The sequence below is a fragment of the Tripterygium wilfordii genome, chromosome 12 (assembly GCF_013401445.1).
Source record: "Tripterygium wilfordii isolate XIE 37 chromosome 12, ASM1340144v1, whole genome shotgun sequence".
NCBI classification, from domain to species: Eukaryota; Viridiplantae; Streptophyta; class Magnoliopsida; order Celastrales; family Celastraceae; genus Tripterygium; species Tripterygium wilfordii.
The window spans coordinates 3,298,284-3,326,084 of NC_052243.1; the positions used below are offsets into that span (position 1 = coordinate 3,298,284).

At 38.3% G+C, this 27,801-nt stretch overlaps 5 protein-coding genes and 1 pseudogene across 5 annotated transcripts; 5 read left to right on the forward strand and 1 right to left on the reverse strand.

Moving 5' to 3' along the window:
- Positions 1 to 39: 39 nt before the first annotated feature.
- Positions 40 to 4,804, forward strand: LOC120011007 (annotated as a pseudogene).
- Positions 4,805 to 5,171: 367 nt separating this feature from the next.
- On the forward strand, positions 5,172 to 8,047 carry LOC120010616 (increased DNA methylation 3). The gene is made up of 3 exons (XM_038861398.1): positions 5,172 to 5,319; positions 6,267 to 7,237; positions 7,610 to 8,047. Exons 2-3 carry the CDS (start codon positions 6,292 to 6,294, stop codon positions 7,858 to 7,860), a joined length of 1,197 nt encoding a protein of 398 aa, XP_038717326.1. The 5' UTR covers positions 5,172 to 5,319; positions 6,267 to 6,291; the 3' UTR covers positions 7,861 to 8,047.
- Positions 8,048 to 12,929: 4,882 nt separating this feature from the next.
- On the forward strand, positions 12,930 to 14,978 carry LOC120010222 (probable inorganic phosphate transporter 1-9). Its single transcript, XM_038860949.1, has 2 exons — positions 12,930 to 13,640; positions 13,943 to 14,978. The coding sequence occupies exons 1-2, from the start codon at positions 12,961 to 12,963 to the stop codon at positions 14,850 to 14,852; spliced, it is 1,590 nt and encodes a 529-aa protein (XP_038716877.1). The 5' UTR covers positions 12,930 to 12,960; the 3' UTR covers positions 14,853 to 14,978.
- Positions 14,979 to 15,062: 84 nt separating this feature from the next.
- On the reverse strand, positions 15,063 to 16,637 carry LOC120010223 (cysteine protease XCP2-like). The gene is made up of 3 exons (XM_038860950.1): positions 15,877 to 16,637; positions 15,475 to 15,615; positions 15,063 to 15,393 (listed from the first exon to the last, which is right to left on the reverse strand). The coding sequence occupies exons 1-3, from the start codon at positions 16,588 to 16,590 to the stop codon at positions 15,175 to 15,177; spliced, it is 1,074 nt and encodes a 357-aa protein (XP_038716878.1). The 5' UTR covers positions 16,591 to 16,637; the 3' UTR covers positions 15,063 to 15,174.
- Positions 16,638 to 19,352: 2,715 nt separating this feature from the next.
- On the forward strand, positions 19,353 to 20,824 carry LOC120010224 (protein CUP-SHAPED COTYLEDON 3-like). Its single transcript, XM_038860951.1, has 3 exons — positions 19,353 to 19,581; positions 19,714 to 19,988; positions 20,171 to 20,824. Exons 1-3 carry the CDS (start codon positions 19,374 to 19,376, stop codon positions 20,798 to 20,800), a joined length of 1,113 nt encoding a protein of 370 aa, XP_038716879.1. The 5' UTR covers positions 19,353 to 19,373; the 3' UTR covers positions 20,801 to 20,824.
- A 2,838-nt stretch (positions 20,825 to 23,662) lies between these two features.
- On the forward strand, positions 23,663 to 27,711 carry LOC120010651 (protein PLASTID MOVEMENT IMPAIRED 1-like). The gene has a single exon (XM_038861444.1). It carries the CDS (start codon positions 24,068 to 24,070, stop codon positions 26,591 to 26,593), a length of 2,526 nt encoding a protein of 841 aa, XP_038717372.1. The 5' UTR covers positions 23,663 to 24,067; the 3' UTR covers positions 26,594 to 27,711.
- The last annotated feature ends 90 nt before the right edge of the window (positions 27,712 to 27,801 follow it).

Consider the following 27,801-nt stretch of genomic DNA (forward strand, 5'->3'; position numbering starts at 1 on the left):
GCGCAAGCACATTTTATAGTTCCTGCTTCTTCTCAGTTTATGCAAGGTAGTGGTTCTGACCTGACGGCTGAGTGAGGGGTTGATCAAGGAAATATTATGGACATCTTGCTTATAACTATGTCATATTGCTATCTTGTCTCCACTAGAGATGTAACGATGCCTATTTCCAGGTATCCTTAGATTGCAGCAGGACTAAGAGTGGCGGACTGCTACTTGAGTGGCAGGCTTCGAATCTAGCCTTGCAAATTTTATATTTTGCACTCTAGAGGTACAAAACTTTTTTTAAAAAAAATTATTTGTGTTACTAGCATTGCATTGCATTGCTTATGCCAGTTATGATCTTGATGGAATGAAAATTTGTACATATATGCTGAATGGTGGCGCCCTTTTTAGTGAGCCACTCATTAACATTATTAATGACTGCCAAAATATCTGATTTTTTCCATTTGCTGGTGCCACTCATTAACATTATTAACATCATCAACATTGTATAGTGATTTGTGGACGTGATTTTTGGGGTGTGAACACAGAGAGATCTTGCCTACGAGATATTCTCCTCGTCTTAGTCATGTTTCTTGGATTAATTTTTCTTTGAAGATTCATGAAATGTCCTGTATGTACCTCTATTAATGGAGTGAATCACAAAGGAAATATAAGATTGTTAAAGTCCAGCATCTATATTAGTATGGCCCTTTGGTCGGGTGGCAACTAACCCTCAACTTTGACCATCCCCTGCCTATTGGTTGGGCCGTACCCACAAAAAATCAGGCATCTATGCAAGGTAAGTTGATTTTTTCCCGTTTCTTTTTCTACTGAGATGTGGCTGTGGACTGGTATCTCCTGCCTAATTGACAGTATGCCGCAAAGAAGTTTTATTTATATGCGATCTTCGATATATGTGAACTGCCATTAATGTTGTATATATTGTATTTTGCAGGTCATACATAGTCATGCTCACCAGGGATATTAGATGTCTGATGGTGGAGAAGGAATTTGGAAGATGTGGAACCATCTTCCTCCACCTTTGTGCATGAAAAACTCTCTAAATACTGCCTGTACTCTCGGGATGAGTGGTTGGCAGCCGTGGATTGGTGGATGCTGGAATCGGTTTCTGGCAGCCATATAGGAATAAAGACGCATGTAAAAGAGATGTGCATGTTAGAATCAACATATGATTCTTTCATAGTCTAGTCCCCAGCATTTGGGTAGAGTCTCTGGTGTCTAGTGTCCTACATTGATCATGTTCAGTGCGTAAACAAAATTGGACGTCGTCTACAAATTGCTTATGACCCGGTTGTGGGTTGAATGTACTTTTCGTCACTGAAAGATTGTTCATTTTTCAACTTAGTAATCGAAATTTCATACGTTATGACTTAGTAATCGAAAGTTTGAATTTGTTTCAAATTGGTTGCTAGATTTGTGTACGGGCACGCTCATGTGTCCTGGTTGTTTGGCATTCTTGCTTGGGGATTGAAAATCTCAAATTCGTAACCTGTTTGGAAGAAATTCGAACTTTTGGGACTAAATGTAAAAGTAGACAATTTTTTAGGGGCGAAAAAGTTACGAACACCCGTTGTAGATGACGGCGAAGTGGCCAGTGGGTATCGAAAAGCAGAGTCCTCTCCTGTCTCCCCATCTCCCAATGGCCATGGCCATGGCCATGCCCATGCCCATGAAGTCACCCATCGAACTGCCAACAACATCAGGAACCTACGCCGCCACCACCACCACCACCACCACCACCGCACCTTCTTCTCAGGTTAAGCCCCAGTTTTCCTCCACCTCTACCGCAGGCGCGACCAATCCTCGTCCACCGACACCAGATGCTGATGTCATCTACGTCCCCAGCTACTCCAGTAAGTTCCTCCAAAAACACTAGCCCGTGTGATGGTGCGCAATAACCATCGCTTTTCTTCTCAAGTTAATTCCTTTTTTGTTTGTGTTTAATTAGGGTGGTTTTCATGGACCGGCATGCACGAATGTGAGGTACGGTTCCTCCCGGAGTTCTTCGATTCGCGGTCGCCTTCAAAAACCCCTAGGGTTTACAGGTACTATCGGAACTCCATAATTAAGCTTTCTTCAGGGAGAATCCTTCCAGGAAGCTTACATTCACCGAGGCCAGAAAGACGCTGGTTGGAGATGTGGGATCGATTCGTAGGGCTTTTGATTTCTTGGAGGCGTGGGGTTTGATAAATTACTATCCTTCGGCTTTGACCAAGCCATTAAGATGGGAGGAGAAGGAGACTAAGGGGCAAAGCAGTGGTGGCACTGGTGATGCTGGAGTTGGTTTCTTTGATTCTTCTTCTCAGGTGAATAGGGAGACTACCAAGAGGCTGTGTAGTGGATGCAAGTCCGTTTGCAGCATTGCTTGCTTTGCTTGTGATAAGGTCACTCGTCTTACTACTTACTATGTAATATTTTTCTTGCATCTAAAGGGAGAAATAAATTGATCAATTATATATTTAAATTGAAATGTTGGAGATATTTTGTTATTTACTCTCTTATGTTGGATGAATGGATAATATTTATCCTGCGTGCCAAATTGTTTTATATTGTAAAGATCAACCAATCTTCGGAATTCAAAATATCTCAAGGAACTAGTTTGTGGGGTTCAAATTCATACTTGCATACATGTCTTCTATTGACATTTTCTCATATTTGTTATTGATCAACAAGGAGTTGCATTCCTGTTTTGGGTGTTTATACATATATTGGAGTGTTACTCCTTTGACAGTCTGGCCCGAGGAGATTATAACTAAATATTGCAATCTCTTTTGGCTGCGCAGTATGACTTAACTCTTTGTGCACAGTGCTAGGTACGTGGCAACTATCGTGTTGGTGTCAATTCTTCAGATTTCAGGCGCGTTGAGATCAGTGAAGAAACAAAGGCAGATTGGATGGAAAAAGACACCTTATTACTTCTGGAAGCTGTTATGCATTTTGGTGATGACTGGAGAAGAGTTGCGCATCATGTTGGTGGTAGAAGTGAGAAAGACTGCGTCAATCATTTTATTAAGCTTCCTTTTGGGGAGGAATTTTCTGGTTACTTAGACACTGGGAAGATGGATAACAAGTGTCACCAAATGAAGGACGAAAGTGCTGCTGAATGTGGATTGGAAAGTATTGGTGCATCATCTCCAAGCAAGAGAATGCGTCTTACACTACTTGCAGATGCTAGCAACCCAATAATGGCCCAGTTATGGATTTTGCTTAAGGTTGTTTAGCGGGATTGGGAAGGGTGAGAAAAAAGATTGGGACTTCAATAGAGAAGCAAGAGTAGGACGTTATTAATGTCGAAGCTTAGCAAGTTGAAGTTATAAGAAATTATATAAATATAATAGGAGTGGATGAATGTAGGTTCCATGATAGAAATGAATGGAGTAAACATATACATGTGGTGGATTTCCAATGATGTTCTCATAGACTCGTGAAGCCAACCCCAAACTTTTTGGGATAAAGGCTCGGATGAGGATGATGATGACGATGAGCAAGTTGAGTAATTTCTTCCATTCACTTAAACGGGAATAGGGCATCTTCATGAGTACTTCCACGAGTTTTAGTTATAGCCCTTGCCTTGATCGTTCACAATCCTATTACCATCCAGATCTTATTAAATTTACTTATGCTGAATTTCTTGAATGACCTGTTTGATTATAGCATCTAAATGATTAGAAAGTCAATTTAGCATTTGGCTCTAATGGATATGAATAGTGGCACTTTCTGAATCATTATTGAGAGTGATCATCTAAAATGGTTGGCTACTTGTAGATATGCATCCAAGTTACCAAATATGAGAGGGCATGTGATGCATTTGACTCTAATGAGATTTTTCATTTGAAGTGTTCTTGTCATCTACAGCATCCCAATATTAGCGATGCTTTATGCTATTGTGTAAAAATGTTTCCCAGGCTGCTTTTCTGTCAGCTTTGGCTAGTGTGGAGGTTGCCAAAGCTGCTGCTCGGGCAGCTGTGACCACTGTGTCTGAAACAGACTCTAAAACTGATGTAGGGGTTCCTGGTATCCTGGCCAAGAACAGTAGACAGCAAGGTATGGCTTTTTTGTAAGTGTTGTGCACATATTGCTGAGACAATTTAACTCTTAGAATGATTGCTGACTTTCTGATGTAGGAGCTGATATTGCATCTAACAGGGACACCTCCCTAACTGCAATGGAAGGAACTCGTGTAGAAGCAAAATCAATGCTTGACAAGGAAGGACAAGATCTGGAGAGAGCAATTTCAGGAATTGTAGAAGTGGAGGTGTGTGTGTCAGTGTGTGTGATTATTGTTCTTTCAAGTCTTCACTGACAAAGTTGTTAACTATTTGCTAAGATTTAATGGTATTGCAGATGACAGGGATTCAAGATAAGATTGTTTGTTTTGAGGAGTTGGATATGCAGATGGAAAAAGAATGGCAATTACTAGAGCAAATGAAGCAGCAGCTCTTTGCTGATAAACTTAGCCTTTTATTTCACACAAGTTGTTCCCCAAATGCTGGAGAAAGTCTTGGTGCATACTACTGTGAGAACAGATTAATGATTCCAAATTCTCATATTTTTTATATTTGTCAAATGGCCATTATTTTATTTCCTTGCCTTGGTATCTATCTCCATCTGACCATCTGTAATTGTACAAAGTGAGAGTCACCCTCTGTATTTTGCAAGGTCTTGTATCCTAATCAGGTGGTGTAAAAGTATATGTCACGTTACTGTATCTGATATATGTTAAAAGGAATTGTATTTAGTTGGCAAATGCAGCCATAACCGTCATGTTAATCACTGTATATAATATATAATAGTCTGCTTCTGTTGTACCAACCATTGAATGTCCAGGGCTCTAACCGGAGCTATGAAATCGCCCAGCCACTACTCATGCTGGAGCAGCCACCAATGTGATTGTACGTACTGCAAGAGAGAATGCAAGGATAAAGAGAAGGGAGGCCTAGGAAGTACGGCCCTCCAGCTCGGACACAATGCCTCCGTGAAGATTGCTCTGTTCCGCCTCTAGACGCCATTAATGCTCTGCTTCTCAATCCGTCCGTCCCCAGCCCAGGCTCTTGGTATTAATTAATAATTATTGTATTGCAAAATCTTGGCCCAGTAACAATCTAATCTTATTCCATTATTTGGGCCATTACCCCATCTATGGGCCCATTACTCTGGCCTCAGAACCCTCGTTTTCTTTATTAATTTAACGGTACAGTTGTCCATCCATGGCTGTTCTGTTCGAGCTGTTCCTCAATGTGTGTCTCAGCAAGAGTTGGGTTTTGAGCTCGCTAATCCTTGCAAGCGAGTTGCTTTTTCATCTGTTTAACCCTAAAGGTAATTCTAGACCCACAAAATCGAATGTTATTCTTCGTATGCTGCTTCTTTTTTCGTCAATTTCATTTTAGTTTCCGGGAATTCATCTGGGTTGTTACTAATGCTTGTAGCTTAAATGTCAAGTTAAAACTCGAAGGAGTGTACCCATCTCCCCTAACTTTGATGTGAGCTCATAAATTCTCAAATTTTCTATTTAACTTCATTTTTTCTGAGTTTGAATTTTCTTTGATCCACTAGTCTTCTATTCAGGGTTGCATGTTAGTGTGCGTTAGGTTCTAAGAACTAGTCTTGCTTGAATTTAAGCCTCTCTCTGCCTATAAGTTTGAAATTATTTTACAAGAAAGCTCGCAGTTGAGGAGATGCACTGGTACATTCAATTTTGATTTCTACATATTAGTAGTTATTGCCTTATTGGGGAGATGCACTGGTGTTGCAAAGATTCAAGGAAGATCTGAAGATGAATCTGTCTTTTAGTATACCTGTCCATCTCAAGAGTTCAAATCACCAAAAGAGTTGAGAAAATAGTATAATTGATTATATGATATTTAGTCACTGGGAGAAGAGCTTGGCCATAGGGTTTCCTTCTTTCTGTCATTGAGGTTTATTGATTGGCGAAGAGTCAGGGTTGAGACAAATGTTTGTGATTTTATACTTTTTTTTTTTTTTTTTTGTGTTTGTAGTTATAGATCCCGCAGCTTCCATTTTTGGTGTTCATGAGGACATTTGATAAAGATGAAATGATGCATTTATGAATTTGTGTTACATGGTAGTCTTGATGAGAGATTGCCAATGCGAAACATATCTATATACTGCATTTGTTTTCTTGATATTTTATCCCGAAATTGGAAACATAAAGGGCCTAGCATTTATTGTATATATTGTGTGATCGCATACGTTTCTGTAATGTTAAAAGCAGCTCATGATTTATGGTCAATAATGTATTGTAGTTGTTGGGAAAGCTAAGCTCTAAGCATGGACATTCAGTCAAGTACTACTACTTGCCGAGACCCGTTCAATGAATCATCATTCAGTAACCAACTTTTCTTGATTAACTTCATTATGGGAAGTTACTTGGGTCCTGATGTCTACTCTGATATTCCAAGACGCTCGGCATTTCAAAGACTGGCTCAATGTTTGCCACCATACACTGCAAACAATCTTGGCAGTTCATTTGTCAGCTTTTCTCAACTGGAAAACTTATATTACTATGTTCTGAGGAAGGCTCATCCTAATCTGGTTTTGAAACCGAACGTGTTCCACACTTATCTAAATGGCAATCTGCCTTTACCAAGCTCAGGGGTTCCAAAGGACTGTAAGCAGTTTACAAGTTTTTTCCCTCCGAATCTTCATGTACTTAAACGACACTCAGATAGCTATGGCATTGTGAAGGGGATTGTTCTTATTGGTGAACCGCTGACTTCATACATGGAGAAGGATGATTTAGAAAGATTCTTATACTTATCGGGTATGGATAATTTGAAGATTGATGTTAACAATCTTCAAAATTATCGATGCAATTTCAGGAAAAGTGGTGAAGAATTTGAGCAAAGTTGCACAGCACATGATGGGGAGGAAATTGCAGCAACTATTTCTAATGGAAACAGTAAAGCATCTGAAGAATTTCTGGAAACCTATAAAAGAAGGCGTCGCTGCGACCTGCTTCCGACACCAGCATCTCATTGTCTTGTTCCCTTCTCAAAATATGAGACCGAAATGGGAGGCAAATCAGATGGACATGTCTTGATGCCCCTGACAACAATTTCTCATTTGGAAGAGCATACTCCATTCCAATCCATTACTTTCACTGGGACAGCGGAAAATGGGATTGCTGGGCCGCCATTTGGTGCTCTTGAAATAGGGGTTAGCAAAGCTTCATATTTCTTTCGCATTGCTCTTCCTGGGTCCCGAAAGGATTTTGGTGAGTCTTTCTTTACCAATTACCATCTTGGTCTTTCTTCAACCGCTCTTAGTGTTGCTTTAATTGTTGGAGAATAAATTGTCTAGCTAGAGATGCGGATAGTTAATTAGGGGCATTTCTCCTTGCAAAAAAAAGTTACAGATATCTGGAATAAGCAGCAGATCATGATCATAGCCTCATAGGTCATTTTATCGATTGACGACAAACCTTTGTCTAGGATTTGCTTCTACTATACAATATTTAATCTATAATTTGTTTTGAAGTGCCAAAGACATGCCTGTGAGAATAGAATATTTGTTTTCTTAGCCCTACTTGTGCTTGTAACAGAGTTGTTACCTCGATACAGTGCTCTCACCGATACTTCTATGGCAGGTCAGCTTAACTGTGAGATTGAATCCAATGGTAAAGTACGCATTGAAGGCGCGGCAACCACTGGTGGAAGGAGTAATATTTCATATTCAAGGGTTTTTGAGATGAACTTGCAGCAGTTTTCCATGCCTGTATCATTTGCACTTACTTTCCATCTTCCAGGACCTGTTGATCCACGGCTATTTTCTCCCAACTTGAGATGCGATGGCATTTTCGAGGGGGTTGTTGTAAAACACCTGTGTTCAACTTCTTAAACAGTAACATATGTATATTAATCCACTTAAACTGAACTGCATGCAGCTACTGCTTTGGTGATTTCTGTATAGGTCTGGCTCCTCCATGATGGTTACATTTTGGTGAAGTAAATTCTCTTTTTGTAGACTCCAATAGGGGAACCTTCTTTGGCAGATTATATGGAATCCTATTGAAACTTACAAATAACAACAGCACAAGAGTTTGATCTTTCAACTAATCTAACTGGCATCATGATTTGGGGTCCGTTTGATAGAATGGAAATATTGATGGAAAAGATATGAAAAAAAAATTGAGATTAATGCTATCTAATATGCTGTGAGGTGTTTTGGTGTATTAAAAACTAACGCGAGTGGAAAAACTATTGAATTAAAGTATTATAATATTATATTTTATGATTTACATATTAAATTTAATATAATTTTTATTAAAATTAATTTTAAGCATTAATTATTATTATATCAAAATTAAAATGATTGTCTTAAAATATTAATAAAATGATTTATTAATTAATTTTTAAAAAAATGTAAATGATTTATTTTGTATAATTGTTAAGTATAAAAGATTTATTAAGGGTTAATTATACTTTTTATCACTGAAAGATAGACGTCGTTCACTTTTAACACTGAAAGATTTTTTATTACGAAATCGTCACTCATTGATTGAAAATGAAACATTTAAGGGATTCCGTCAGAATTGTTACAGTAACAGATAGGGTCAATGCTTAGGTAACAAATAGTCAATGCTTACAAAATTGATTGTGCTTATTTGGATGACAACTTGGCACCCAACTCATCAATTGCTTACGTGGCTGCTGATGTGGCATTTAGGGTTTAATGATTTGTTGCCCATCAATTTAGAGACTGAGATTGAGTGATGACTAATTGGGAGAAGTTCGCAAAAAAATCATATCAAGTTTGAATAGCAGACGAAGACGCAGCTTCTAGGAAGATAATAAAAACGGATATGAATGCGAGTCCAATGGTGGTCAATGATTGCAGGGAAGCGAAGCAACAGCAACTTCTGGGTTGATACCCCTTGAATAATAACCAATAACAAATGAGCCCAAAATAAGTCAAAAATTCATTGATAAAATCAGCTTCGTCTCTTCGGCAACTGCTATCTTTCTGCGATTTCTGACCTCGCTTGGTTTCGGTGATGCCAAATCTGATTGTTTCTGTCTCTTCGATTTTATTTTGTGTGATAGATTTCATTTGGTATGTGTGTAGGTGTATCCATTGTTTGCGTCTTTTGGTCTTGTAATAGGGATTTAGGGTTTTCAGCAACGTTGCACATTTGCAAACGAGGAGAGAGAAGGGAGGGTTAAAAAGAGAGACTAAAACTTTAGGAAGATAGATGTAAGAGGTAAAGTCAAAAGTCATTTTTTATTAAATATTTTTTATAGAAAAATTTAGGTGGAATTTCCACGTAAGTATTTTTAATTAATAATTATTGAATTAATGCCAGATCAACAGAAATCTGACCGAAATGGTATGAAATCTGACCGAATCCCTTAAATGTCTCATTTTGAATCACAATTTTGTAACAAAAAATCTTTCAATGCTAAACGTCAACGATATCTATCTTTCGATGACGAAAGGTATAATTAATCCAATTTATTAATAACCAACTAGAGTTGGCTTGGTTAACAATCGGTTGAGTTAGGCATATGTATGTTCAAGGTTCGATTCCAATCACAAGCATAATTCTTTGTAGTATTTTAAAAAAAAATTATTAATGAACTGCCACCAAATTAGGCTATTAGCCATAATTAAAAATTATTAAGTAAAAAAAAGTAAAGAAAAATAAATAAAAAATTGTTATCAAATTTAAAATAAAAAAATATTTTATTAAATATAAATTATAACAAAACTGTATGTAAATATAAATATAAATATATTATTAAATATATAAATGTTCAGTGGGGCCTACATTTTTTATTTGAAAAGGGGCTAATCTTGTAATGATTGTGGAACCCACGTTTGAAAAAAAATTTTGGGAAAATCAGAGACCGGTACATTGAATTGTATTTAATTATAAAATGATACAATCACTAAAACATCATTTTAAAAAAATTTATTGGACACCTATTTTTATCAAAATAACCATCATTTTAAAAAAATTTATTGGACACCTATTTTTATCAAAATAACCTCAAATTTCTTTCAAAAAATTGATACCAGGGGTTGCAATTTCGTTGTGGCATCTTATATTTGTCCTTTTTGTCAGCTCCATGTGCCCTTGATGTCTAATTTTTTGTAATATCTCGTGGACTCGTCCCAATATCTTTTTTGTCTTTCGGGTAAAGCCTAAAGAAATTTTAGAATTAGACTGCTGATGTGCTATTGGATATGATTGCAGTTTCTATGGCTGCCAATTCGACCCAGTGTGGAATTTGTTGAACTGATATAATAGTAATATTTTTAAACAGAAGGTTCAATTTAGTATTCAATTTATATCTTTTCCTCATAAAATCATGATACAAATATTGGAATGTAAATTTGATTGCATTACATGTCTTTCTGGTTCAATGATATCATTTTAGTGGATTTTTGGTGTTGGTGATACTATAATGATACATCTCTACAACTGTAAATGTGTATTTTATGAAATTGATATTATTTTGATGCAATTGTAGTCCATTTGCATTACATATTTTTATGGTCAAGTGATCTATTTAATACTATAGTGATACATTACGGTATTAGTATAGTAGCTGATACTATACTGATACTATATTTATACTTTTTACCATTTCCTAAAGTCATGTCATTTCCTAGAAATTTAGTTTTATTAAAGGTCTTTCTAGTTCAGTGCTTTAATTTTAGTGGATTGTGGTTTGTTAAATAGTATTTTTTTGGTGCACAAGTGTTTTTTTATCTAGAAAGTTTGGATAAATGATATTATACTGATACTTTTTACCAATTTTTCAATAATTTTTGTCGACTCACATGTATGTTATCTCTTGTAAGAAGAATAATACAGGTATTGAAAACCCCTAGTTTTTGATTAATTTCTAGCTTTTATGGTTGTTTTCTGCGACCAAAGTGCGGAATCTTTGGTTATACGTCTTCGCTTTGTGTTGAGGACTCGAATCGTACCAAGAGAAACCAGATCTTTGCTTCAAAGCCCATCGTTTAGAGTTTCTACGATTGTGACATAGTAAATAAAGAAGAGTGCAACCAAAATTCAGGAGAGCTACGTCAGCTTGTGCCTTTTGTAGATCTAGGGATTTGATTTGTTATTGAGTGGATGAGCTGAGTAATTGACATTATCTGCTTTGATTTTTTTTTATCATCAGCCTAGCAAACTTCAGATCTTTAGTCGAAGAAGATGGGTATTGTAGGTATAAATCAAAAAATGTGCCAAGTCAGATGACCAAATTTTCCTTAAATTACATTTTTTTTACAATTTTAAAAAAATTTAGGTCCTTTTTAATTGCTTTTAGTGTCAATTGAAAGGTTTAGTAGGCGGAAACGCCTAAAAGAAGCTCCCAAACGGATCCGCTGGTCGGTGCAGCGGCTCCGCCCACCAAACAGGCAGTGGTCCAAGAGAGATGAACTGACAAAGACGTATAAGTATTCAATGGAAAATTTCTTTGTAGGTGGGCCGGCCGGCATTTATTTCCCAGTCTAAATAATATTCTTAACAAAAAACGACATGTAAAGGAGGCAAGTATTACATTTAACTTAAACCCAACGAAACCCCCATAAGGGTCCCACCAGGTTCTAGCTGGAGGAGACTTTGACTACCTACCTACATTCTCTATCCTTTCGAGTCCAATTTACTGCCTTTTTTTTCTTTTTTGTAAAATTATTGGACTATTTTTAGTATTTTACTGGTGATGACCACCGACATTATAATATTATATAGTCCTCCAAAGACTCCGCTAAATGAAATTGTGGACGCAGCATTTTATTTCAGGAGGACAAAGTCATGTGGGTGTTTCACGTTTGGGTCAGCATTTTTAAAATTTTTTATTTACTAGGCCTTCCAAAAGATGGAAAACAATTTTAAAAATCAAAAATTTATTGAATAAGGATAATAATAATTGAAAGTTTATTTACAAATGTACTTGATAATTTTTCATATTTTGACAAATAGCATGAAAAATACATTTCTCAATGTATACAACTAAATTATCATGACAGAAAATGCTATTTATACTATAAAGCGATTGCGACTAGTATAATTAATATCAAATTCATAAGTTTATAAACCAATGTGTATAAAGTTATGTCTTATAGTGACTAGTATCAATTTTTTTTTAACAAGACCACTTGTTTCGTTCAGTGTAGAGAAATTAATGCTAGAAGATCCCGTGATAAGATAAAAGCTTAACCAAGCGATTACTCTTAGTGCAAAGACAAACCTGCAATATAGACTGCGGATGCCGATTGAGGATGTAGGACTTGAGATTGAGAGATTTAGAGTAGAACCGAGTCTCGTTGACATAGAGGGAAAGAAGAAGAAGAGCGTGAAAAGGGTGAGATTACTTTCAAAATATTTTGAATATGTATTAACTATTCAAAATATTACAAAGTATTATTGATATTTAAAAAAATCCAAAAAAATCAAGTGCCCCCATGTGTCCATCCTTGGCTATAACTATTTGGGAAGAATTGACATATCAAAATCAAACGCAAAGCATAAACCATTATCATGACCTAACCACATAAATAAAGACAAACATGACATTTCAAAATAACTTGAGACGATAATCACTTTGCATGTACGGGATCGATCCATTCATTAGGGCGTGGGTTCGAGTCCTACCCCTCCCCAAATCTCTGCTAAAAAAAAAGAAGCAACGAAAGACTCCAAGAGGTAAAGAATACAAACACCTTGCATTATTTATCTACTGAAATTACAATGCTAATTAAAATTAATTAATCATAAACCCTCGTCTGATAATTCGCATCTCCATGGAATCATACATACATCCATCCAACTCACACCCTAAAGTCAAAAAGTCAAATCTCCCATCACATCATCATCGCCCTCCAGGAAACTACGTACCTTTTACCTCCCAAGCCCTATCACAGCTGCCTTATATAGCATTGCTTTCTTCAATTTCTTCTCGAGTCCCAGCAAAAACAAAAATGGCGTTGAAGGTCCTTTCCAGGCTAGACACAGCTAGGACACAGTACTACCACTTCAAGGCCATAATCATAGCCGGCATGGGCCTCTTCTCGGACGCCTACGACCTCTTCTGTATTCCTCCAATCATGAAAATCCTAGGACGAGTTTATTACGAAAACGACTCCGAAATCCCCAGCTCCATAGTCTCCACACTTGTCGGCATATCCCTCCTCGGCACCGTAATTGGTCAACTTGTGTTCGGTCGATTGGGGGACAAGATTGGGAGGCGAGGGGTGTATGGACTCTCATTGATGATCATGGTCCTCAGCTCCATCGCATGCGGATTCTCAATCTGCACCACCAAACGCTGCGTTTTGGGGAGTTTGGGCTTTTTTAGGTTCTTCCTTGGAGTTGGGATTGGAGGGGATTATCCTCTGTCGGCAACGATTATGTCGGAGTTCGCTAACAAGAGGACACGTGGAGCGTTCATAGCGGGAGTGTTTTCGATGCAAGGATTTGGGATTTTGGCCAGCTCGGCCGTCACCATGGTGGTTTGTGCGGTGTTTGAGAATACCGAGAAGGTCGAGAAAGATCGGACGCCGGCCTCGGCCGATATTGCGTGGAGGTTGATATTGATGATTGGTGCAATTCCGGCTGCGCTTACCTATTATTGGCGGATGATGATGCCTGAAACTGCCAGGTATGTTTTAAAAATAAAATAAAAATAAATTAAATTAAATTTCGGGTTATAAGTTTCTACGTCAACTATATATTTTGTCTTCAAAAATAATAATACTCAGAATTGGTATCTCAGTCAGGTATCCCAACTATTAACAGTTGCTGTTGGCATCCCTCATTAATGTTTTGTTTTTTCTGTGGAAAATATATTATTGGAACGCCCACAAAATTGAAAAGTCTTCCGCCAGATGAAACAATGTATGCATCATATGCTTATTGTTATACAAGTACACAGATAATCACAATTGTTGTTTGTTTGATCAGATACACAGCTTTGGTAGAGCAAAATGTCCTTCAAGCAGCAAAAGACATGGAGAAAGTTCTGGAAGTTCCCATGTCAGAAATAGCAGAAGATTCCTGTCCATTCCCTCCACCACCACCATCATATACTCTCTTCTCAAAGGAATTCCTCCGCCGCCATGGCCGCGACCTCTTCGCCTGCGCTGCCTCGTGGTTCCTTCTTGACATAGTCTTCTACAGCAACAATCTTTTTCAATCTCAAGTCTACAATCACGTCATACCCAAGAAAGTTGATGTAAACGTCTACAGAGAAACCTTTGATGTAGCTTTGCTTCAAGCCATTGTTGCAGCTGCTTCCACCATCCCTGGCTACTACTTCACCGTCTATTTCATCGATAGAATCGGACGAGTTAAGATTCAGATTATGGGTTTTCTTTGCATGGCTTTGGTTTACTTTGCTATTGGAATACCTTATCCTTTCTATTGGAATGACCATACAAATATTGGGTTTATGTTTTTGTATTTTCTCACTTTTTTCTTTGCAAACTTTGGGCCTAATACTACAACTTTTATAGTCCCAGCTGAGCTGTTCCCGGCCAGATTTAGATCAACATGTCATGGGATTTCAGGTGCAATGGGAAAGGTGGGTGCATTGATAGGGTCTATAGGGTTTCTTTGGATATCAAAGAATGGTCATCAAAATGGAGATCCAGGAAAGGTTGGAATGACAATTGCTTTGATAACTCTTGGTGGGGTTTCAATTTTGGGAATGATTGTGACGTATTTGTTTACTAAAGAAACAATGGGGAGATCATTGGAGGAGAATGAGAATGAAGAAGAAGAAGATAATGGGTTTTGTTTTGTAAGATCTCTTCCCAAGTTGAGTAATCTGTCTTGCTTTTCTGCTGGTGATCAGGTTAGTATTCCAGCATAGTCATGGAATTATTTTTTGGGTTAGTCTCTCCGTATATGTAATTCTGCTGTACATATGTAATTGGCTTAAAGCCTTTCAATTCGATTTTGTATATGAAAGCAATGTTTTGTTAATTACAAATACATACATACATACATATATATAATTATATATATATATATATCTGTGTGTGTGTGTGTTTGTATGCCTTCGTTTTACTTGGTAATTGAATGGCAGAGAAAAATAAGGTGATTAATCAAAGTCAAAGAGAGAAAAGAGATACAAGAGAAGACCAAATGTGAATTGTAGGATGAAAACATATGCAATAAGATATAAATATATGTCACTTCTTTTTAATAGGATAAGAGGCCATTTTGTTGATTCCACAGAGTCCTTCAGGCTTGCCAGCTATGTTCCTCTTCATCCTTATGTACCCTTTCTCTCCCCACTTTGGCCCCCAAGAATTCTTAACAATAATGTAATCCAAGCCCTTGTTTGATCCGTATCCAACGGCTGCAACCCCATGGTCTAATTCGACTCCACAATGTCCATCAAAAACACCCTGTCATGTCAAACGAGTTAGCTAGTTTTGGTTAAAAGTTTCCATCTATGACTATCTGATGTATTGGTTTTAACTACTTACACCACTGTAAAATTGGAAGTCTCTACCGGAAGCGTCAATAGCGACGCTAAGAGGCTGATTTGCCAATGCCTTCAACAGGTTCTCTCCACTGTTTCGAGGTACATCCCGGTAGCTGTCGATGGTTACAACATCCAATTGTTCCTGCAGATTTTTTGTTATATATATATCAGCTCAATAAGGTCAATTGGTAACCAATGTTATTCAACAAATATGTGCTCAAACAATAAAAATAAATTTATATATAATGAGTAACGGGTCGTTGACTGAGATGGTGAAATTGAGCGCGGTAACTCTTAGAGCAAGTGGGAGATCGTGAGTTCAACTAGTTCATGGAGATTGCGGTGGGAAGTTGTGTGAGTTCCACGTTATCAAAAAAAAAAAGATTTTTATAATGTTATGTACCTTTGTCATTTCGCAAGTGCCCTCTTCCATGATATATGGGTAGTCCTCTTCTTTGTGAAGTCCACCATTAGAGATTATGTAAGCAAATGCATAATCCATAAGGCCTCCATTGCAACCATTGTTGTAACTTGTATCACAATCGATTAGCTCTTGCTCCGACAATGAAGTCAAATTTTTGTTAACAATCTGGTTTATTCCTTCCACTGCCGCCACTGTCGAAAACGCCCAACAACTACCACATGAACCTTGGTTCTTCACTGGAGTGACTGCTCCTTTCTTTCTCCAATCCACTGACGTCGGCAGCTCCACATAATCTCTGTACTCAAACTCCTCATCATCATCTCTTGATATGTTTTCGTTGCTGATCTTCAATCCCAAGAACTTGTTCTTGAACTCTTGATGGCTCAAATCAGCATACTCATTGAGTCCAAGCCAGTAATTGCTCGTCTTCTTGTTAGTCTCCTCAATGTGCTTCAAATTATCCTTGAAAATCTCAAATCTTTCCAGCTTCTCCTCCAAACTCTCATAAACCTTCTCGTGCTTCTCTATCCATGACTCGAACAGCTCAATGAGCCTACCAATGGATGTCAGGTCTTCCGGAGAGAAACCAACGATTGAAAAATCGCGGTTAGGAGAGGCTGCTGATGAGGAAGAGAACATGAATGTGGCAAAGGCAAGAAAGATTAAGATCTTAGAAGAATGTGAGAGAGCCATTTTTAGGTAATTAATTGGAGCAAGTGATGAATCATGAATGTGTGTGAGAGTTAGTGTAGTGGATGGTTTATATATATAGGTCTGTACGTTTTCTTGGATTAGTTCGTATGTTGCGTGCAAGTATATATACATATACGTATATATTGGAATAGTAAGTCTTGAAGATTGGTTTTATGAGACATGACTTTGACTCCAAGAAACATATGTTGTTGACTTATACGAGCATGACCTAATAAATACAGGGAACACACATCATTCACAGTAATATATATATATATATATATATATATATATATATACACACACACACTTGGGCCTGAGTTCCAAAATGTGTATAAGTGGATACACATAGACTCGGCCCATATTTGGTATGTTGACTGATTGGGCCTTGACTTTTGGGCCTAGCTTGGGTTCCAAGTTCCAAGATGGGCAGAAGTCCAGTGAAACAGAAACAGTTGCGTGAAGGGGGGCCGTTAGTTAATTGCAGGAGAAGGAGGTGCCGTGCAATAATTGGTAGTTGCTTCCTCCTCTCCTAATCTCCTTCCTTTTTCTATTAAGATATTTTACAGTGCAGGAGCAGATCGAACTCACTGCCACAAAACGACAAAATAAAATAAAAAATATAGAGAAGAGACATGCATCAGCATGAATGGTCCCATACCTATCATTGATAGGCCAATTAGATTATTTACAGTCTGAGTCTGAGTCTGCACGTACGTACGTGTGCAATTCATTTCCCTTCAACTCCTAACCCAATGTATGTATGTATGTATGTCCCACCTCATTGTCTATAATTCTGACAAGCAATATGTCAAAGTAACACTCGATCCTTGTTACATGTTAAATCAAACAATAATAATACAGTAAGGAAAAAAAACAAGTCAACCCATCATGAGTAAAGAAGATGGACGGCCATGATTGACAGGCCAGGAGAGAGTATGTGTATCTATACTATATATATGGTGTCGTCGAACAGTGCTGTGCATGTTAATATGAGATCGATTTCTACTAATTTCATGCAACAAATGCATTAAAATTTAAATGCTTCCAACTCTACGTATATTCAAGTCTTAATAAATAAATAATAAATAATTATATATATATATATTAGATTTTGGCAGTCAAATAATAATATCTTATAATAATATCTTTTACTTGGTGGAGTTAGTAAAGATCTGGAAGCTAGGCATAGTTTCAGTTTGTGTGTATGTATATATAGACTATAACAATGGCAGGCATAGTAGGTTAGGTTATATATAGCTCCCCCTAGCTTTGTATTATTACCTGATCATATATAATATTACACGTGCAACGCCGACACTATTTATGGCATGAACAGAGATACAGATAGATACAGATAGAGAGAGAGAGAGAGAGATCTCATCATCAATCAGACTAATTCCTATTTTTCTTTTTTTAATTTCCACAGTCTGTTTGTATAATTGTATGGTGCTGAATTATTGCAATTTCCAAAGTGTGTGTATATACACACACACACACGGCAAGCACCCATTGAGGGCAATCTAGAGTAACAAATATATAGCAAATTAAGGCAAACGGTGGAAAAAGAGTAACGTAGAAAGGTTACATCCAAACACTCTTAATATATGCGCATGGTCGGTCGGTAGTGAACATACACAAGGGAAGAAGTTGCAGCATGATTTATTGCAAACTAGTGTTGGATGTTTCCTTTTACAGTGGACATATATGCGTTTGGAGTCCAGGGGAGAGAAGACAGAAACTCTGCTTGAATATTAAGAGTGCATGATGATGCCACTGAAGTCTTCCACAGGAGAATGTTATAAACCCACACCCTAAACTACTAATTATATTATCTATTTTCAAATTTTGGTTCTTGTAGATACATTGGATTATCCTCACAGATAGCAGTTTGTTCCTCATGAGCATGACAATTGGGCTGAAGCCCAAGTCATTAACCCCATGAAAAGATACTTAGTTGCTAGTATTGTAAGTGGGTTTGTACATATATACTCATTAGAAGATTTATGTCTTATCGATGTGGTATCCGGGAATCCGGTACCCTTTAAATGAGTTATCAGGCGGGTCACTCCATTATCAAAAAAACTGAGTCAGTCAAATCCGATCCGATAATCCCGTCTGGGGGGTCTTAATAGTGAAGTTGCTCAAGCTACTTTTAGGCCCACTGGAGTGACAACTTCACCTGACTAGATTTAAGTTGAGTTAAAACACAAAATAGGATAGAAGGAAAAACTAAATTTTGTGAGAAACAAGAGAAACTCGGGTAAACTCTTTATTGTTACATTATCAATCTAAGAAGGATTCCTCATTCCAGTGAATGATTGAAGAAATACATACATTAAGTAGGTAGCTGTTAAAACTGTTTTTTCTGACCCTAATAATAAATGCGTACACAGTAATATTATTTATATGGTCTTGATTTTATACAAAGGTGGAGATGATGACCTTACTGTTTCAGATGGAGCTATTGCACACTCTTTTTCCTTCTTTACTGTGTTTTGTTCTTTTATCTGGTAAGTGTAGCTACCTCTTTTAACAACAAAAATCACACTCGCACGCATAAAATTAGATCATAAAACCAATGCTTCTCCGCCCAACTTTCACATTTAATTCCAAAAACCAACCTTTTCTCTATAATTTTATATATAATTTTGAACATTTTCAGGTGAGCTCTAGCTTCTGTAGGGCCCTCTAAGATGTATATATAAACTCAAAACATTTCTCTTACCCACTAGAAAACCTTGTAGAGAGCTAACCCCATTTTCATCTTAATCTGTATAGAAATGTTGGGTGCGGAAGAGGTAAATGATATCTTGAGTGAGCTGATCAATGGTGAGGATAATAATGGTTTGCCTCCAGGGTTTAGATTCCATCCAACTGATGAAGAGCTCATAACTTTCTACTTGGCTTCAAAGGTCTTCAATGGAACATTCTGTGGAGTTGATATTGCTGAAGTTGATCTCAACAGATGTGAGCCCTGGGAACTTCCAGGTCTGTATACTATACATATATATACACACACACATACTATACATAATACATACATTTAGGTGTTAGTAACTTAATTTCTTTCCCCTAGCTTGATTTGAAATGCCCAATATTTGAGTAGTGTGAATTGAACAGATGTGGCAAAGATGGGGGAAAGAGAGTGGTACTTCTTCAGCTTGAGAGACAGGAAGTACCCAACTGGGTTAAGAACAAACAGAGCCACTGGAGCTGGCTACTGGAAGGCCACTGGGAAAGACAGAGAGGTTTGCAGTGCTTCAACAGCTTCTTTACTTGGCATGAAGAAAACCCTTGTTTTCTACAGAGGCAGAGCTCCTAGAGGTGAAAAGACCAAGTGGGTCATGCACGAGTACCGTCTAGACGGCGACTTCTCCTATCGCTACAAGTGTAAGGTACACTCACCTCCCTCTCCCTCTCTTTTCTCGATTTAGCTTATTACACCGACTTTTAAACTTGAGTTGAAAATCAATATAACCGCTCTAACGGAACATTTGTCTCTCCCTAGGTTATTTGTGTGGGGTAGTTTGTGAAAGAGGCCATAAAATCTGTTACTTAATGAATGGTTTGTGTGCAGGAGGAATGGGTCATTTGCAGGATTTTTCATAAAACAGGGGAGAAGAAAAATGGATTTTTCCAAGGACATGGCTATCTCCTAGAATCTGCTGCTTCATTTCCCTTAATTCCTAGTTCTTCTTCTTCTCCGCCTCCATTGCTTGAAACACCCATTCACCAAAAGCCTTTTCTGCTTGATCATCATCATCGCCATGAAAATCCTGACCTTAAATACCTAATTAACACAACTATTTCACAACCTGATCAGCTTCTTAAAACAAATGTGTTTGCACCCTCCTTTTCACCTGCCATTAACAGCAGCTCATCATTATCAGCAGCAGCAGGAGCAGCATCACCATCTATGCTCCTCAAGTCCCTTCTATCATCATCACATCAAGATTTCACTGTTCCCAAACAGTGCAAGACAGAGGCCAACTATAACTTTTCACATTTCCAATTACCACCTCCTGATGATGCTGATAACTTGAATTACTGGATGCAAAAGATTACTAGTAACCAAAACCCATATCAAAATCCCCTGTTTTTTGAAATGGGTTGTGGTAATTTTCAGGTATCATCAACAACAGCTGGAGATACTAGTGCTTCTACTGTTTATGACATGTTTGCTCCAGTTGGCTCTCAGATGATGTAAAATCCTCCTATCAGAGTCCCAGCTAGAGATTCTTGGCCATTGGATGTTTAAGATCCTCTCTTATATAATATACATATATATTTTTATATAGTAGATTTCAATTCATGGACCTATCCATGTAGAAAAACTGGCCTCCTATTGCATGTCATGAATTAGGTGACCCTAGCTGGCTCTATAATATGGGTTCTCTAGGGAGACAGAGAGAACCCATGTTGGATCAGCAAAGGTATGCATTGAGAGATGGATAATGACAAATTGGTACGAACTGAAGACATGAAAATCAGAGTTGGTTTTCCATAACTGTTCCCAAAGACAAGACTTCACAAGTCTCTTTATGGGCCTTTTCATAAAATAAAATAAAAGATCTTCCTTCCCTACTATTGCTCTATATTAATCAAACACAATCAACTACTACAACTTTTTAGAAAATTGGCTTTGATCTCAAATAACCTTTCTCATCTAGGGTAATAGATCATCTCCATTAAGCAAAAACTGGTTGGATTGCTAGTGTTTTGTGCAAATAAATCAGTTGGAACATTTCACAGCAGACTAGGCATGGCATCAAAAGAAGAATCTTCTATTTAACTTGTACTCCTAGTCCTGGAACTAAGAAAATTAAAAGAAAGATTTAGTACTCAAAAAAGGAGAAGAAACAAAAATGTCAAAAGGTAGAGTCTTTTTACATACCCTGCTACAACGAACAGAGTCCATGGTCACTGTTGACATGCCAATCTAGCCGTCAAAGACATCCCTGTGGCTGTGAGAGAAATAATACTTCAAAATGACTATTTCAATTACCAATTCAGAAGGACGTAGAATAGCAGAGCACAAATGGTATACACATCTGTTGTAGTCGTAGAAGAGGAGTACGCATGGTTAGGACTTAGGAGAGTCTAAAACAGAGACCCCTGGAAACCTCATACTTGGCCATCAATGGCTCGTCTCCTTCAATTGATGGGCCTGGAACTTCACTATTATGGGCCGGGATCCGAGCCCCAGAAGATAGGTTTAACTTTTGGCCTTTTGGGAATATTAAGTCTAACTGGGCTGGGCACTAATAAGAAGAAGGAACTTCAGGTAATTTTTACCTTCATGATGGGCCTACAACTTAACATTTTAATGGGCCTTGATCCAAGAATCAAACAGTCGTAAGGACCTAATATGGTTTGAGCCTTCTATACTATGGGCCCGTTTGGATCAGCCTTTTTTGGAGCATTTATACTACTTGCTAGTGCTAGTATAAATGCTCTATGTCAACCAAACAACAATTTACGACACATATTCCGAGACAATTTTTTGCAGCATTTATACTACTTTGTGAAATGCTCCATCAAAGAACAATTTTACAATTTTTACCCAGCTTTTTCCAATCTTGCCCCCAGTATATTGTTGATTTACCAAATATACCCCTGGATGACCTAATAAAATTTAAATAACTTACCAAATAATGTATACCCTTTCCAAATAATGTATTAATTAAATTTAATTAACTTGGTAATTTATTAATTATTTTATAATTTATTATTTTCTTCAATTAATTTAAATACATTTATTGATTTTATAAAATTTGTATGTTTGTATACAGGTATACAATTAAAATGTCTAATACCCCTGTGTAGGTGCCAAAAATGGTATGGCCCCACCTGGTCACACATCGACAAGATGAGCTAGATTGTCTAGGCCCCCAGGTTAACTATCACAGTTAGGCCCGAACCTAAAAGTCAATCTTTGGGTCCATATACAATCTAAAACATTATTTACTACGCAGTATAAACAGTATTTTGACACCAAAACTGTCATATTCTCTGACACTTATCTACAGGATCTTTATAACTTTATAGACTGGTTACTTTATTATGATCCTTCCTTAGCATGATGGAACTAGGTGTCAAAGCATCCGCAGGTGTTGGCGACCCAGTACAGTCGCCAGAACATAGTAATGGCGGCGCCACCTATAAGCGCCATTACTCGGACTACCTCACTCATAAAGCAGTTCTTGTCAGTCTAATCTACAGCCGATATTTACAGGTGTGACTGGCTCACATCCTTAGGTATGACTTTCTTTCATATACATATCTATTCATTAAATACCGCCTACAAAACTTCCATACTATCATCGACACCTGTTTTAATTATGACATATTGTTACTTTACCGCTTACCCTGACACAACCGAGATAGTAGACTTTCTATACACTTCCTTCATACAATTTGGTCCAATGATATAACTGGAATGGAGACACAATTCCCGAGGTCGATCCTCGTTCTCTATTAAGACCCCCCTCTTTTCATATGTGGGGGGAGAGGGTTTTTTCTAAACAAACGAGACAACACAACAAAAACGCTTGCTACCAACTCCAGAAAAGACCTATTCAGACAAAACACCTAAGACTATAGCTGGTCTTCCATCTCTAACAAGTACTAACTTGATCGTCGGAGCCTCCACGACCGGCACCCCCCAAGCCAGTTAAGGAGCTTTCACGATTTGCTTTGTTGTGAAACTTGCAGGATCCAAGGCTGCAAACGGACCCCACAGGAAGAAGGATAGACCTTTCAACTATTGTAGAAATCTGCTCCTACACCCTGCACGTAATTTATCCAATATGCTACACAACACAAATGTTAATAGTAAAAGTTCAACCAAACACCTACGCAGCATTCAAGCAGCATATCTGCTACTAAAATTGTCCAACATTTCTGCTACCACCATTTCTGCTAGAATATCTGCTACTTTACAAATGCTCTACCAAACTAACCCTATATCAACCCAAGAAAAGCTACAGCCCATTAATCCAATTTCTGAGTCAAAAGTCAATCTAATTCGAGTACCGCCCAAACAACCCTAGCAAGCATCCCCAGGAGTCATGGACACAATTCCAAGTTTCCAACTACCAAACAAACCTGGAATGGAAACTGGAAAGTGCAAGAGAGAGAAAATGTGGTTAGCTTCACGGGAAAATAACTTAGTACTTGCTAGAAGGAACAAGCATTTATTCCTCTGGGGACCAATCCTGTCTAATTCAAGGAAATCATTTCACTCACTCTAATGGCCATACAAATTTCCTGGTTTTTGAAAGACCAGCAAATGCATCTATAATCGTCATTCATGGCAGTTTCTCCACCTCAGAACTCTTCAACTACCTGAAACTCCTTGTCTTTTTTCTTCTGCTTCTTCTTTGTTTCCTTGTCCTTTCCCTCTGCAAGTAACCACAACAGTATAGCATACACAACACCTTGTCTCCGGCAAATAGTTTCTTTTGATTCAGAAATGGCAGCAAACTCCAATACCCAGTTGCTGGAAGAGCTTGAGTCACTTAGCCAATCCCTCTTCCAAACTCATATATCTACCACCAAACGTAGAACTGCCTCCTTTGCAGCTCCAAGAACTTCAGTTCCATTCATATCTGCTGTAGATGAGATCAAAACAGCAAAAAATGAAGAGAAATCGAATGCTAGATCGCGTTCCAGGCGCATGTCCTTGTCTCCATGGCGTTCAAAGCCAAACCTTGATGATGAGGATGAGCTGAAGGACCAAGGAAAGGTAGCGAGTCAGCCACAAATCAAGGGTGTTGAGGAAACTACTATAGAAAAGAAGGGGATTTGGAACTGGAAACCAATACGAGCTCTTTCACATATTGGGATGCAGAAACTCAGTTGTTTGTTTTCAGTTGAAGTAGTGACAGTGCAAGGCCTTCCATCATCCATGAATGGGCTGCGTCTTTCTGTCCGTGTTAGGAAGAAGGAAACCAAGGAAGGCGCTGTTAACACAATGCCATCGAGGGTTTCACAGGGAGCCGCTGATTTCGAAGAGACCTTGTTTGTAAAGTGTCATGTGTACTGCACTCCTCCTGGCAATGGAAATCAAATGAAATTTGAATCGAGACCATTTTGGATTTATGTCTTTGCAGTTGATGCAGAAGAGCTTGATTTCGGACGAAGTTCTGTCGACTTGAGTCACCTGATTCAGGAATCAATACAGAAAAGCTTTGACAATTCTCGTATTCGACAATGGGACATGAGTTTCGATCTATCAGGAAAGGCAAAAGAAGGAGAACTTGTCCTCAAATTGGGATTTCAGATTATGGGAAAAGATGGAGGTACTGGTATTTATACTCAGGCAGAGGGATTGAAGTCGAATAAGTCAAAATATTCATCAACTTCTTTCGGCCGTAAGCAGTCAAAAACATCCTTTAGCATCCCTAGTCCAAGGATGACAAACAGAAGTGAAGCATGGACTCCTTCAATGACAAAAGCTGCCGCAGATCTTCAGGGAATGGATGTCTTGAATCTAGACGAGCCAGTTCCGGTTCCTGCGCCTGCCCCGCCAGTGAAAAAGTCAGAAAAAGTAGAACCAAAGATGGAAGATGATATCCCAGACTTTGAAGTTGTGGATAAAGGAATTGAGATTCAAGAGAACGAAGAGACTGGTGAAGATTCATCTGAAGCAAACACTGATGTAAAGTCAGCATCAAGTGAGGTAGTTAAGGAGATTGTGCATGATCACTTACATCTGGTCAGATTAACAGAGCTTGACTCAATTGCTCAGCAGATAAAAGCTCTTGAATCAATGATGGGGGAGGAAAGAACAGCAAAGATGGAAGATGAAACTGGATCACAAAGACTGGATGAAGAGGAAGAAACAGTGACAAAGGGATTTCTTCAAATGCTTGAGGAAGAAGATGCTTTTGGATTCAAGCTCAATGATCCTGAAATTACCCTCCTGCAGCTTGACGGAGCTGATAATTCAACAGAAGCTGAATCAAAAGTGCATCTTCCGCAAACGAGGGATGGGGGCTATTTGGCTGCCATGAATCCTACGGATACTTTAGTTGAAAGGAAAGACACTCCAAGGCTAGCAATGCAGATGTCCAAACCTATGGTTATCCAATCACATAATTCCGCAAATGGGTTTGAACTATTTCAAAATTTGGCAGCCATTGGACCTGAAGAGTTCAGCTCCCAAATTTTCTCATTGATGCCAATGGATGAGCTGATAGGTAAGACCGCAGAACAGATAGCTTTTGAAGGCATTGCATCTGCCATCATCCAGGGAAGAAACAAAGAAGGTGCTAGTTCTAGCGCAGCACGTATCATTGCTGCGGTTAAAAACATGGCAACTGCAATGAGTACTGGCAGGAGCGAGAGAATCTCAACAGGAATTTGGAATGTGAAAGAAAATCCACTTAGAGCGGAGGAAATTTTGGCATTCTCATTGCAGAAGATTGAGGCAATGGCAGTGGAAGCCTTGAAAGTTCAGGCAGATATGTCAGAGGAAGATGCTCCCTTTGATGTTTCTCTGCTCAGCGAAAAAGGTCATGATCGACCCCTGGATTCTGCTGTTCCACTTGAGGATTGGATCAAAAGATACAGCTTGATTAATCCCCAAGAAGAAGCAGGGGAACCAACAACAATCTTCCTAGCAGTCGTTGTCCAGCTACGGGATCCATTAAGACGATATGAGGCAGTTGGAGGCCCAGCGGTGGCGCTTATTCATGCTAGATATGCCAACACAAAATTGGACAAGTATGATGAGGAAAAGAGATTCAAAGTGACAAGTTCCCATATTGGAGGGTTGAAGGTAAGTACGGGAGGAAAGAAAAATCTTTGGGACAGTGAGAGACAGAGGCTCACCGCCATGCAGTGGCTTGTTGAATATGGGTTAGGAAAGGCAGGAAAAAAGCGAAAACCTGTGTTATCAAGAGGGCAAGATTTGCTATGGAGCATATCCTCGCGAGTAATGGCTGACATGTGGCTTAAAGCAATGAGAAATCCAGATGTACGGTTTGCAAACTGAAATGAGACTTTCCATTCGGCTCTTAAAACCTGGAGTAACATTCTGATCTGCATTCCGGCAATGAAAGGTTAGAGCGAAACAAATATTGTTATGTGCACACATACTCTGTTGCCTTACAATAGTAGGCTAGTAGCAATAATTTTTCCTAGGAAACCTTTACTAAACAAGGATTTCAATGTATATGATCTGATGCAGGTGCAAGTAGCTTTGCAAAAATATGTTTGTAATGGAAAAACATTCTCAGTTCAGTACTAGAATTGATCTACACTTTCCCATATTTATAATTTAACACATGTCAAGTGTAAAAGAAGAAGAGATAATGCTAGATCATGGTCAGATGCGGGCTTTTTATTCATTATATACAACCATCAGTTTTAGGCAGGCGCGCACACACACAGAGACACAAGACGAGTTGGAGGTTTTCAATAGTAAATAAACAACACTTGTGCACAAGGCTCTCGCTGTGGCGGGTCAAGGATAGACAAGATGTACGTATATCACACCGCCACATAATATGTGGAGAGTATGTTTCCATGAATTATACTTGTGACCTCTAGGTTGCACCCCCGCAACTCTGTCATTAGGCCACATGGTAGCCGTTCAAGAAAGTCATGGCAAGTTCTCATTCTCATAGCCCCAAGAACCAACAGAACTAGCAGCATCAATATGCTTTCTATTATCTTCTAGTTAACTGTTAATCTCATCCAACATTCTAAAAATGAACTTGATTCGCGGGGGATTAGTGTCATATGCAGGGAACACATCCAGGATTCTTGTGGATTCATCTTCATTTCATCAATTTTCTCACACCGGCAACACCTTCAAATTTACAAGACTCTGAGTATATATTTATCAGTAAAACATAACTTCGAGAGCTTTCCAATCCAACTCACGTAACTTCCTCAAAGAACATTACAATGGATTCGACGAGCACCAAGCAAAGCTCCCCAAATTGGATTTCTCCAATACCATCACAAGCCTTCATTGCACCAAGAGGGACGAAAACCTCTACATTGTCCCCTAATTTCCTATTACGAAAATATCCAGACATAATTGCATTTCGTGCATACAGAATCTCTCGTATGCATTTTATCAAACAGTTCCTCTGCTACCCTCATCCGATCTGAATCAACCAAAAAATCAATCATGGTATTCCAAGTAATTACAGTACTCAACAATAACAACAAGAATACAAGTTCATAAGATGG

Bases quoted from the DNA above. Each gene is read 5' to 3' on its own strand.
- LOC120010616 (XM_038861398.1), top strand. From the start codon at position 6,292: ATGGACATTCAGTCAAGTACTACTACTTGCCGAGACCCGTTCAATGAA. The intron at 7,238-7,609 runs GTGAGTCTTTCT...CTTCTATGGCAG, and splicing joins TGGGTCCCGAAAGGATTTTG to GTCAGCTTAACTGTGAGATT.
- LOC120010223 (XM_038860950.1), bottom strand. From the start codon at position 16,590: ATGGCTCTCTCACATTCTTCTAAGATCTTAATCTTTCTTGCCTTTGCC. The intron at 15,616-15,876 runs GTACATAACATT...AAAAATCTGCAG, and splicing joins GCACTTGCGAAATGACAAAG to GAACAATTGGATGTTGTAAC. The intron at 15,394-15,474 runs GTAAGTAGTTAA...TTGACATGACAG, and splicing joins ACTTCCAATTTTACAGTGGT to GGTGTTTTTGATGGACATTG.
- LOC120010222 (XM_038860949.1), top strand. From the start codon at position 12,961: ATGGCGTTGAAGGTCCTTTCCAGGCTAGACACAGCTAGGACACAGTAC. The intron at 13,641-13,942 runs GTATGTTTTAAA...TTGTTTGATCAG, and splicing joins ATGATGCCTGAAACTGCCAG to ATACACAGCTTTGGTAGAGC.
- LOC120010224 (XM_038860951.1), top strand. From the start codon at position 19,374: ATGTTGGGTGCGGAAGAGGTAAATGATATCTTGAGTGAGCTGATCAAT. The intron at 19,582-19,713 runs GTCTGTATACTA...TGAATTGAACAG, and splicing joins TGAGCCCTGGGAACTTCCAG to ATGTGGCAAAGATGGGGGAA. The intron at 19,989-20,170 runs GTACACTCACCT...GTTTGTGTGCAG, and splicing joins CCTATCGCTACAAGTGTAAG to GAGGAATGGGTCATTTGCAG.
- LOC120010651 (XM_038861444.1), top strand. From the start codon at position 24,068: ATGGCAGCAAACTCCAATACCCAGTTGCTGGAAGAGCTTGAGTCACTT.